The sequence below is a fragment of the Nyctibius grandis genome, chromosome 2, assembly GCF_013368605.1.
Source record: "Nyctibius grandis isolate bNycGra1 chromosome 2, bNycGra1.pri, whole genome shotgun sequence".
Lineage (NCBI taxonomy): Eukaryota > Metazoa > Chordata > Aves > Nyctibiiformes > Nyctibiidae > Nyctibius > Nyctibius grandis.
In genome coordinates this window covers 49,298,644-49,311,289 of record NC_090659.1, presented here as the reverse complement: position 1 = coordinate 49,311,289, position 12,646 = coordinate 49,298,644, and the positions used below count along the sequence as shown (strand labels likewise).

The window sequence follows — 12,646 nt, the reverse complement described above, 5'->3', positions numbered from 1 at the left end:
TTCCCCATTGCTCGAGAAAAAAATAAAATTTTGCTTAAATCAGGGCAGAAGTTATTAGAAACAAAGGAATGAACATGGACTGTATTTAGTATTTCAGAAGATTCTTCAAGTCTAAAAACGTATGGAAGTTGTGAAGAAGAACAAGAATATTTCTCATTCACTCATTGATCAAACAGTTAATGGAGAGAAGTTACCTGAAGGTTTGAATGGCCAAACAGTTACAGAAAATTAAAATGTTCATGTCTTAGAACAGGTACATGTAACTAAACAAGAAGTGCTGGGATTTATTCAGACTCTATATCTCTTCTTTTATTTTTATAACCTGCTTTCCAAAAGCACATCATCTTATTAATTATTGATGCTTCCCACTTAACATACAGCCTTTGAGCAAAAGATCTGAAAATGCTTCACACATTTACATCAATAGGGGTATTGAATCTTGCTTCCTGCAGAAAAGGGTCCTCTAGCCAGGCTTCAGCATAAACTTACATTTTTCTGGTATTAGAGATCTGACTGTTAGAATTTACAACCCAATAAATCCCAAGTGTTGTCAAAAAGGATCAATATTACCACTATTTTGAAAAACTATACTAAATCCACTGAATTTGTATCTGATGCCTATTTTCTGATAGAGAAATCGGTATTAAAAAAAAAAAAAAAAACACCTTACAGAATCAAAAATCTTCTATTAATTCACAGGAGGCAAGACGTTGTTTTCAGAAACTGCAACAAACACACCTCAGTGCTACATGTCAGGTTTGTATCCATGGGGATGGGCAAACCAAAGGGAGATACAAGTGGGCTAATAAAAAAGAATATAATGAAAAACAGCTGGAGTAAATCCAAGCAAGAGTAAAAGGTACGGAAACATAAACCAACAGGAACTAGAGCAAGTGGAAAAGTGCTAAAGAGATGTCATACAAAAAGCAGGTCACTCCCACACAAGCAGATGCCAGTTTCTCCCAACAGCCAGACAGAAAGTCCTGCCTCTGAGCAAGACTGAGTTCTAATGGGCATGACAGAAAACCCACAAATATCTGAGGGGCACCAGGATGATGAGGGATATGAAGTCCAAAGGGGATCACTCGATTCGGTTTTTAAAAATATTTCAAACTTTGGTTTGATTTTTCTAGTTTATGCAGACACATTGTATGCGTGAGCACACATCCATAATACACACATCAATGCGCATGGGCATTTCTGGAAAGAAATAGAAATGAGAAGAAGGAATTTCAAAAAAAACAAAAAAGGTATATTGTTGTTAGTACCCATTCAACACTTCTTAACAGCTTTTGAGGCATGAGCAAGAGGTAAAGAGTGTTCATTTGCATAATTTGGCACCATATGAGCTAAGAGACTTATTTCCCACCCAAAGCAGTCTCATATAATAACCTCTAAGGATTTTGTGACAAGGACTACTGTATCACACCTGCCAGCCTATCATGAAATTCTTGTAGACGTTCAGAGAGTAGCACCTAACCTCCACTGGGAATACTGCAGTCAGTCAGCCAGCATAAATCACATCTCCAGCACTGCTGTGTCAATGGTTAACATTATCCAAGCCTAGCCAAAAAGGTGAATATTTTGTTCACTGTGTAACAAAGTGGAGGACATCCACATGAGCTTACTTCTGCACAAATGACCAGCAGCAATGGTGAGATGATACTCAGCGTTGCTTGTGCCTTTTACAAACCTCATTTAAGAATGCAATCTTTATCCTTGACTCTTCTGCTTGAATTACCATGATGCCTTGAAAATGAAGCATGGCTTTGCTGGATTGTTTGCCTCTCACATATTTTCTCCAGCTCAGTGACCTCAGGTAGGAACGCAGGGACAGAACATCCAGTTTTCAACACACAAGACACAAACCAAGAAGCTTCAGCTCCAGGTTTGTCAAGTAAGAAAGGGGAATGCAATATTCTGACTGTCTGACAGCTATTTGTCTCAAAACATCCTGACATGATAGGTAAAATGTGAAATATGGGAACACTTGTTTGTACTCAAATCCCAGTCCCACTAGCACTTGCCTGAAACAAGCAAAAGGAATAACTGGTTGCAGAGTCAATGTTTACAGTGCAGCAGCTATGGTTCCAACACAAAATCTGTGGAAAGCGAGCAAATCCTCAAGTTATGCTATGACAGTTAACTAAAACTTGAAATCAAAGACTTGCTTGGGCAGGAGGGTGGCAATACACCCTCCTTTGGCAAACTGGGCCATGACAGCCCTGGTGCTGTTCAACACTGCACATATATAGGAGCTTTGAACAGCAATTTCTACTAGGACAAAAACATTGATGTGAACAGGATACTGATGAGTTTACAGTTGAAATTGTCACTGGTCCTACTAAATGTTCACTTGCTTTCCTCCAAAAAACAATCTCAACATTTAATTTTAAATGGCCCTCAAGCACTAACATTTTCTGCCTCATTTACCCTACTAATTATTGCATTATATTGTGTCATTATTGGCAACAGTGAGAATGCTAATAACCAAATCTATTTAAAATGGACTGTCCCTGCTCAAAGCCATGGAACTGCCCAGTTAAATAGAAAAAATCAGCAGTTCAAAAATTAAATCCTACTGCTCCTTTTCCAAACAAGACACCTCCCTGGAGCCTGTGAAATATAGCTATAGGTGAATCATCTTTCAACACTAGTGAAATGAGAGCCAAGCAGATTGCAGACCAGACTGGTTGAACTAGAAATACAGTGGGAACAAGAAATGTAATTTATTTGCAGAAGTTTTTGGTTTTTTACTAACTGAATGCTCATGCCTCAAAGACTTTTCACATTCAGGTCCGCATTCACCTGCAATGAATTATTTTTATTTTGGGTTATTCTATTGTTTTTTCTTCTGAACTTTTCTTGGCAATCTGTGGACTTAAATTCACTTTTGAGCAATTTTGCACGGAAAATTTGTACATGAATCTGCACCTCCACTGAAAAATATCTACAGATGCACAAATCCGTACATGTGGCTGGGCTAAGCTATTCTGGAAACATATCTGTGAATTATCTCATTTCCTGCTTTTGAAGGAGTTCACTGAATAACACCATGGTCCAAGTATACACTACAGGTATGTTACAGATGACAATATACAACTGGCCTGCAGTGCAGTTGCTGCAGCCAGGTGCATATCTTAGCGCCATGGTCCCAGCTATTTGCTGGGCCTTGATCCCACTGGCTCTGCAACCCACTTCCACACTCTTGGCTTCATGCAGATACTGGACACAGGGACTGGATTAACACCACAAGGCGCCCCAGACAGGTGCCATTCAGTATGACTTGGATAGGGAGCATGACCGTGGCCTGCATCAAAGGACATGTCCACATGCAGCCCAGGCTCTGAGGACACCCAATTCTCTCAGGATATAAGACAGAAAACACCAGCCCATCCAACCAGTTTATCAATGAAACTTCCATTCTGGCTTTTTTTCAATGAAAGAAGGATACAGAAGCTTTCCAGAGGTGATACAGCCAACATCTGCCAGGACACACCTTGATCTGGATAAATGCCAAATAAAATCTAGGGGAAGGATAAAACCCAAACATGTATTAACATGTATTAATAATACAAAACCTGAAAAAAACCAAAATATCTCAAATACTTAAATAAGACTCTCAAACTGTGCATTAATTTGTAAGATTGCTGTCAGTATTTTCAAGTATGTTTCCACCTCAGCTGAAAAACAGCCCTGGGATACTTAACGGGGGGAGTAATATCCCTTCCATAAACTTCCTGCCAAAGTCATATATTTGATGTATATTATCCAAGTGCCTCTTAGGACAAAGTTGTAATCTTAAGGATCTATCTGGAAAGCAACACCCACAACTGAGAAAATACAGAGTGTCGTCTATTTTGTCTCTGATACAGAAGCCCTGCTGGGCAAAAAAGGGATCCTCACAGCAGCTAAAAGGATAAACTCCAGCTTTTTGAAATGTTTCTCAAGTCTTGCAGTCTAAGATTTTGCCAATTTTTAAGATTTTGGTAAGGGAGGGCAGCTCTCAGGCAGCCCTGGTAAGCAGCTGCCTACCTCCCCATGGTCCTCTGCCTTTCACACTGTGGAACACTGCAATTGCTGGTGCATCCTTCCCGGCACGGCTTTTCCTGTGAACATTCCTCAGGTGTTAGCCAGTATCTAAAGACTCATCCTAAATTCAACAAGCAACCATAAAGGACATCATACAAATTTCGGTTTAAGCTGGCTCCTCAAACTCAACTGCCTACCCTACCACATTGTCCAGGGTGGTGGCTAGTGCACCAAATATTGGTCTGATTAGGCATAAGGTCCTGCGCAGTATTTTCATTTTTTGCCATCTTGCCCCACCCTTGAGATACCTATTTATTAGCTAAGACCAAATATCACACCTCATTTTGAACTAATTCTAAGGAAATTGGAGGGTGGGAGGTGAGTAAGGGCTGCAAATTCAATACTTACAGAGCAGACAACTACAAAGATAAAAAGTCCTGAAACTTTTAGGAATTTTAGACAGCATCTGAAACATAAGAAACATGTATTTACTATATGGCTAGTTTAAAAAAAAAATCTCTTCTGTTCTCTTAACAGCTCTGACATTTCAGAAGCATCATGGTAAGCACTTACAGGTAATAATATACCACGTCAGAGTATGGACACTACTACGTGGGGTCAGCAGGGGCTTGGGAAGCCTCAGTGACTATAGGGCCTTCTGCCCCAGGTCTGCTGTCAGCCACGTCTCATCACACAGGAAGGAGGTTTTACCCCTCGGGCTGCAGCATGAGCTGGTGCTGGGACCTGGAGCCACTTCTCTGCTGCTATTGCCGGCCCCCAACAGACCCAGAAACCCATCAGCGAGCCCTGGTCTCTCCCAGGCAGGCAATAGAGCACTGCCACCACAGGGAGGTGTCATGGCTGAGCAGAAAGCACAGCTTGTTGCGTAGAGGGGTGGTGTCATGAATGACTTCCTCAAAACTGGACTTCTAATATACATCCTGAAAGGTGCTGGGAAAAGACAGTTTGAAGACAAGAAGAAGCTTTAAGACTCTTCTGGTTTTTAATAATGTCTCTTTAAACCAAATATACTTCATGAGCATCTCTAGATAAACCAACTAGCAAAACTAGATTTTTTTTTTTCCATAACACACTTGTGCCCTTTGAAGGAATGCCCAGTTCTGGAGTTAGGATGCCATCAAATTTTCTGAAGTGTCAGAGCTTACTACCAAGTAGGTTAAGCAAGAATAACTCTAAATTAAAATGTGGATGTTGAAAATGCATGCTCTCAAATAAGAAATCTTAAAATTTATCACTTTTAAAGTATCATATTTTTATTCTTACCAGAAAACACAATTCTCAACTAATTATTTTGTTGCTGCCCATCAGGATGTTACACAGATGTCTTAATTTACAGAACTCTTTTTAGTGATTTGCCCTTATTACATCTTTTCATTAATTGAAGGCATTGATGTTCTCATACCATTTTTTCAAAAGTAAACATTCAAACATTGGTTTCCTGACAGAATGACAAATGTAAGGTTTGATATAAGCCTGATGACAAGCAAGAAGGAAAACATTTCAAGTTACTGGGATAATTAGTTGAGAAGGGAACAGTGCAATAAATAGCTGCATTGACAGATGCTAGAGAACAAAATATTAAAGCAGAGTAGTCTGAAGAGTCAGAAATAATTTTTAATCACAGTGGAAATAAGTCCCTAAATCAAGCTCATTGACTGAAAGCAACATGACTAATTGGAGACCCGTTTTTGAAAAACATTTTTTTCTGAAGATCCCTTCCTCTTTAGATTTCTCCACAGGGGCAGAAAAAAATCAGCAGCTAATAAAAGTATATTGCCAGAGACAAACTGGTATAAAGGGGCTACAATATCCAATGAAATACAAGTTGTAGCAACTTTACACAAGCTTTGCACAGCATAAAAGTCTAGAGAGGGCAGAGGAAGAGGGGAAACCAATTAGGTGGCTTCTTCCAGAAATGCCAGGTAGCCCTGCTCTACTGAAAAATGAGGTGGCAGAGAGGGGGGAGAGAATAATAAAGGCTTGAAAAGAGAGGAATGACAACAAAAGCCTTTATCAGCACCTCAAAACTGATAACATCTTTTGGTATTGTGTGATTTATGGAAAACACCTAGTGCCAGCTTAGCAATGCATGCTCTGTCCTGCTTGTCTGTTCTCCCCATCCCTACGTTACATTTCTATTTTGGTATTTTTGAGAATTTATTATGTTATGAATTACTAAATCCCAGTCCACATTTGTTTAGCTTTAATGTACTTGATATTTTCTGCTTGCACTTCCAAATTATCATTTCAAGTTTTTATTATTATTCAAATATTATTGAAACAAGAAGCAGCAATAACTTGATTTTAAGACATAAGAGAAATCAAAAAACATTAATTAAAGCTTTAAATATTCATAACCACTTGTCTGTAAATAACAGAAACTCATCTAAAGGATCTGGCAAGGTACAATAAAAAAGCTTTCAGAAATGGTTATTTCATTAAATGTAGAGTTCAGAAGTCTCTTTTCCTCCTGTCTGTTTGTTTTCATGGCATTTTGTATTAGGGAAGCAGTGCTTTTAACAGCTTACAGTAGAGAAGTGATCAGCCTTTGGCTCGCCTGTGGTTTGCAATCTGTCTCTTCCTACAGTGCTAATCTGGCACAGCGATGCAAGCGCAAACCCTGTGCCAAATCCTGCGCTGATATACGCCTCCGGCGCAATGCTATTGGACTTCAGTTGGAAATGCATCAAGTATAAATCTATGAAGGATTTCACCCCCTGTTCTGAATCAAATGATTTTCAGTCTGATCTGCATGTGGTGTCGGGCAGTGTAGCTCCATTTATTATCTCAGCAGAGTTATGCTGATTTATGACAACCAAGGAGCTGGCCCCATATGTGCAACCAGCACTATAGCAATGAAAATATTTCACGGGCATGTCTGCCAGAGAAATGCGCTACTCCCCAGATTAAAAAACCTATTGTCCTGGTTTCAGCTGGAATAAAGGTAATTTTCTTCCTCGTACCTGGTATAGTGCTGTGGTTTGGATTTAGGATGAGAATAATGCTGATAACACACTGATGTCTTGGCTGTTGCCAAACAGTCCAAACTGTTTTAGCTGTTGCTAAGCAGTGTTCATACTAAGTCAAGGACTTTTCAGCTTCTCGTACTGCCCTGCCAGTGGAGGCTGGGAGTGCACAAGAAGCTGGGAGGGGACACAGCTGGGACAGCGGTCCCAAATGAGCCAAAGGGGTATTCCATACCATATGACGTCATGCCCAGTATATAAACTGGGAGGAGTTGGCTGAGGGGCACCGCAGCTCGGGAATTGGCTGGGCATCAGTCAGCGGGCAGGGAGCAATTGTATTGTGCATCACTTGGTTTGTATATTTTATTGTTATTATTCTTTTCCCTTCCTTTTCTGTCCTATTAAACTGTTTTTATCTCAACCCATGAGTTTTACTTTTTTTTTCTCCAAAATCTCCCCCCCATCCCACTGCTGGGGGGGATTGAGCAAGTGGCTGGGTGGTGCTTAGTTGCCGGCAGGGGTTAAACCACAACACTTATGTTGTACTGGAAACAATGGATTCTACACTCCTGCTCAATGCCTTTGTTCCATCAAATACCCGGGAAAGCTACCCTAAGCGTGAAGAAAGACGCCTGCCAAACTTCTTCACATCTGCTCATACTGCACTAATTGCAGCTATTGAAATTCTTCTGCTCTATTTGTTCAGCAGCAGTGCAGGAGAGCGGCACTACACACAATATCATATGCACAATGAAAGGAGGAAAATAATTGTGAAGTGATGAGCTAAGACAACATACAGATTAGGCAAAGATGCACAGACATCTCGTTGGAAAGGCTCTGCGGATCAACACAGAGATGCGAACATGCAGTGCTGGGCTCCATGCAAATCTGCAGAGCTATTTGCAGAGGCCAAACCAAAATAGTAAAAAGCGTTGAAACTCTGGAAAGGGCAGAGAGAATTACTATCCAAGATTAAAGCGATTATTAGTTAAATCCCAGGCAAAAATATCCTGAGCAAATTTGAACTTAAGCTCTTATCACATTGGTATCTTTTGATATATTAATAGATTCAATATCATAGAATCATAGAATCGTAGAATGGTTTGGGTTGGAAGAGACCTTAAAGATCATCTAGCTCCAACCCCCCTGCCACAGGCAGGAACACCTTCCACTAGACCAGGTTGCTCAAAGCCCCATCCAATCTGGCCTTAAACACTGCCAGGGAGGGGGCAGCCACAACATCTCTGGGCAACCTGTTCCAGTGTCTCACCACCCTCACAGTAAAGAATTTCTTCCTAATATCTAAGCTAAATCTACCCTCTTTCAGTTTAAAACCATTCCCCCTCGTTCTGTCACTACATGCCCTTGTAAAAAGCCCCTCTCCAGCTTTCCTGTAGGCCCCCTTCAGGTACTGGAAGGCTGCTAGAAAGTCTCCCCGGAGCCTTCTCTTCTCCAGGCTGAACAGCCCCAACTCGCTCAGCGTGTCTTCATAGGAGAGGTGTTCCATCCCTCTCATCATCTTCTTGGCCCTCCTCTGGACTCGCTTCAACTGCTCCATGTCCTTCTCGTGTTGGGGACCCCAGAGCTGAACTCAGTATTCCAGGTGGTGTCTCACAAGAGAGGAGTAAAGGGGCAGTATCACCTCCCTCAACCTGCTGGCCACACTTCTTTTGATGCAGCCCAGGATATGGTTGGCCTTCTGGGCTTCAAGCACACACTGCTGGCTCATGTTGAGCTTCTCATCAACCATCACCCCCAAATCCTTCTCCTCAGGGCTTCTCTCTATCCATTCTCTGCCCAGCCTGTATTTGTGCTTGTGATTGCCCCGACCCACGTGCAGGACCTTGCACTTGGACTTGTTGAACTTCACGCGGTTCTCACAGGCCCAGATCTCAAGCCTGTCAAGGTCCCTCTGGATGGCATCCCTTCCCTCCAGCGTGTCGACCACACCGCACAGCTTGGTGTCGTCAGCAAACTCGCTGAGGGCGCACTCAATCCCACTGTCCATGTCACCAACAAAGATGTTAAACAGGACCGGTCCCAATACCGACCCCTGAGGAACACCACTCGTCACTGGTGTCCACTTGGACATTGAGCCGTTGACCGTAACTCTTTGAGTGCGACCATCCAGCCAATTCTTTATCCACCGAGTGGTCCATCCGTCAAGTCCACGTCTCTCCAATTTAGAGACAAGGATATTGTGCGGGACAGTGTCAAATACTTTGCACAAGTCCAGGTAGATGACATCAGTTGCTCTTCCCCTATCCACCTGTGCTGTAACCCTGTCGTAGAAGGCCACCAAATTTGTCAGACATGATTTGCCCTTGGTGAAGCCATGTTGGCTGCCACCAATCACCTCCTTGATTTCCATGCGCTTCAGTACAGTTTCCAGCAGGATCTGCTCCATGATCTTGCCAGGCACAGAGGTGAGACTGACTGGCCTGTAGTTCCCTGGATCTTCCTTTTTCCCCTTCTTGAGGATGGGGGTTATGTTTCCCCTTTTTATGTTTCCCCTTTTCCAGTCAGTGGGAACTTCACCAGACTGCCATGACTTCTCAAAAATGATGGATAGCAGCTTAGCAACTTCATCTGCCAGTTCCCTCAGGACCTGTGGATGCACCTTATAAGATCCCATGGACTTGTGCACCTTCAGGTTCCTTAGATGGTCTCGAACCTGATCTTCTCCTACAGTGGGCAGTTCTTCATCCTTCCAGTCCCTGCCTCTGCCTTCTGTGACTTGGGTGGTGAGGCTAGAGCTCTTGCCGGTGAAGACTGAGGCAAAAAAGTCGTTGAGTACCTCAGTCTTCTCCATATCTTGGGTAACCAGGTCTCCCATTTCCTTCCGGAGAGGGCCCACATTTTCCCTAGTCTTCCTTTTGTCACTGACATACTTATAGAAGCTTTTTTTGTTGTCCTTGACAGCCCTGGCCAGATTTAATTCTATCAGGGCTTTAGCTTTCCTAACCTGGTCCCTGGCTTCTCGGACAAATTCCCTGTATTCCTCCCAGGCTACCTGCCCTTGCTTCCACGCTCTGTAGGCTTCCTTCTTGTGCCTGAGTTTATCCAGAAGCTCCTTGTTCATCCATGCAGGCCTCCTGGCTTTTTTGCCTGCCTTCTTCTTTGTCGGGATGCATTGCTCCTGAGCCTGGAGGAGGTGGTCCTTGAATACTAACCAGCTTTCTTCGGCCCCTCTTCCCTCCAGGGCTTTATCCCAAGGGACTTTCCCAAGCAGGTCCCTGAAGAGGACAAAGTCTGCTCTCCTGAAATCCAGGGTGGTGAGCTGGCTGCGCACCCTCCTTACTGCCCTATGGATCTTGAACTCTACCATTTCATGGTTGCTGCGCACCCTCCTTACTGCCCTATGGATCTTGAACTCTACCATTTCATGGTTGCTGCCAAGGCTGCCCTTGGGCTTCACGTCCCCCACCAGCCTCTCCTTGTTGGTGAGAACAAGGTCCAGCATGGCACCTCTTCTCGTCGGCTCCTCTATCACTTGGAGAAGGAAGTTATCATCCACTCATTCCAGGAACCTCCTGGATTGCTTATGCCCAGCTGTGTTGTCCTTCCAACATATATCCTCCATGCTCAAAAGAGGTAAAAGACTACTTTGAGGAAAAGAGTGAAATATATTAATGTACTTAAAAGATAGAAAAACACTCAGTTAGATTTTGCACTGTGTATAGGTGAAAAGATACTACAATGACTATAGAAAGACTATGTTAGATACCAGCCAACATGGATTCATGAAAGGCAGGTCCTGCTAGACCAACCTGGTCTCCTTCTATGACAAAGTGACCCGCTTAGTAGATGAGGGCAGGGCTGTGGATGTAGTCTATCTAGACTTCAGTAAGGCATTCGACACTGTCTCCCACAGCATCCTCCTGGACAAACTGGCTGCCCGGGGCTTGGATGGGTGGACTCTTCGATGGGTTAAAAACTGGCTGGATGGCCGAGCCCAGAGAGTGGTGGTGAATAGGGCAAAGTCCAACTGGCGGCCGGTCACTAGCGGTGTTCCCCAGGGATCAGTTCTGGGGCCGGTGCTGTTCAATATCTTTATAGATGATCTAGACGTAGGGATTGAGTGCACCCTCAGTAAATTTGCAGATGACACCAAGCTGGGGGGGAGTGTCGATCTGCTGGAGGGTAGGAAGGCCCTACAGAGGGATTTGGACAGGTTAGATAGATGGGCCGAGACCAACGGCATGAGGTTCCACAAGAACAAGTGCCGGGTCTTACACTTCGGCCACAACAACCCCATGCAGCTCTACAGGCTGGGGGAAGAGTGGTTAGAAAGCGGCCCGGTGGAAAGAGACCTGGGGGTGCTGATCGACAGCCGGCTAAACATGAGCCAGCAGTGTGCCCAGGTGGCCAAGAAGGCCAATGGCATCCTGGCCTCTATTAGGAATAGTGTAGCCAGCCGGTCTAGGGAAGTGATCGTCCCTCTCTACTCGGCACTGGTGAGGCCGCACCTTGAGTACTGTGTCCAGTTCTGGGCCCCGCACTTCAAGAAAGATGTTGAGGTGTTGGAGCGAGTCCAGAGGAGGGCGACCAAGCTGGTGAAGGGTCTGGAGGGTCTGACCTACGAGGAACGGCTGAGGGAGCTGGGGTTGTTTAGCCTGGAGAAGAGGGAGCTCCGAGGTGACCTTATTGCAGACTACAACTACCTGAAGGGAGGTTGTAGTGAAGTGGGAGCTGGCCTCTTCTCCCAGGCAACTAGCGATAGGACAAGAGGGCACAGCCTCAAGCTTCGCCAGGGGAGGTTCAGGTTGGACATCAGGAAGAATTTCTTTACAGAAAGGGTTATTAGACATTGGAATGGGCTGCCCAGGGAGGTGGTGGAGTCACCATCTCTGGATGTGTTTAAGAAAAGACTGGACATGGCACTTAGTGCCATGGTCTAGTTGACAGGGTGGTGTAGGGGCAGCGGTTGGACTCGATGATCCCTGAGGTCTCTTCCAACCTGGTTGATTCTGTGATTCTGTGATTCTGTGATATTTTAATTAAAGTGAAGTATTTCATAAAAGCAACAAAACACTGAAGAATAAAGCTGTGGAATCAACCAACGGGCTTTTAAGAAATTGTTTCAAGGAAATTTTAAAATCAATATAGAAGGTATTTAATTACAAGTTCAGAACAGGTGCTATGATTGATGCTTGTAAGAGCAAGGAGCTATTGAACTTTAGGTAGCAGCTGTAATCAGTTTCACCACGGTTTATTTATAAACTATCAATGGCAAGATAAGGCCCAAACATGGAGTGTTATTTTATTCATTTGCAGAAAATAAATCATTTTCTAGACATCTATACTTAAAAACTAATCCCTGCAGAAATTTAAAAAAAAAAAAAAATGGAAAAAAAAATAAAAGAATGTTTGAATTCAGACCTCATCTTTGATAAATTGAACTTGGCATGAAGATTGTCCAAGATTTCATATTTCTCAGACGAAGCAGATCTGGACAAACTTCTCATTTCACTTCCAAGTTGAATCCTTTGCTCAAATTCCGCAGAGCTGTTGTCCCATGAATCATCTGTGGTAAAATCTGGATTATGAAGAGCCACGCACTGTAACCTGTTACACATTTTCAGTAAACATAATAAAACAAAACAGTGATTTATTTCAACAGGTAG

The 12,646-nt window shown here is 43.3% G+C and overlaps 1 protein-coding gene across 1 annotated transcript in view; it reads right to left on the bottom strand.

Moving 5' to 3' along the window:
• The window catches only part of OCA2 (OCA2 melanosomal transmembrane protein), a 184,434-nt gene that overhangs the window by 146,436 nt on the left and 25,352 nt on the right, over positions 1-12,646 (bottom strand). The window contains exons 3-5 of the mRNA XM_068425544.1: positions 12,402-12,587; positions 4,441-4,498; positions 3,455-3,527 (exon numbers count right to left, since the gene is read on the bottom strand). Of these exons, the coding sequence (XP_068281645.1) occupies positions 3,455-3,527; positions 4,441-4,498; positions 12,402-12,587 (317 nt within the window). The remainder of the gene's footprint in view (positions 1-3,454; positions 3,528-4,440; positions 4,499-12,401; positions 12,588-12,646) is intronic.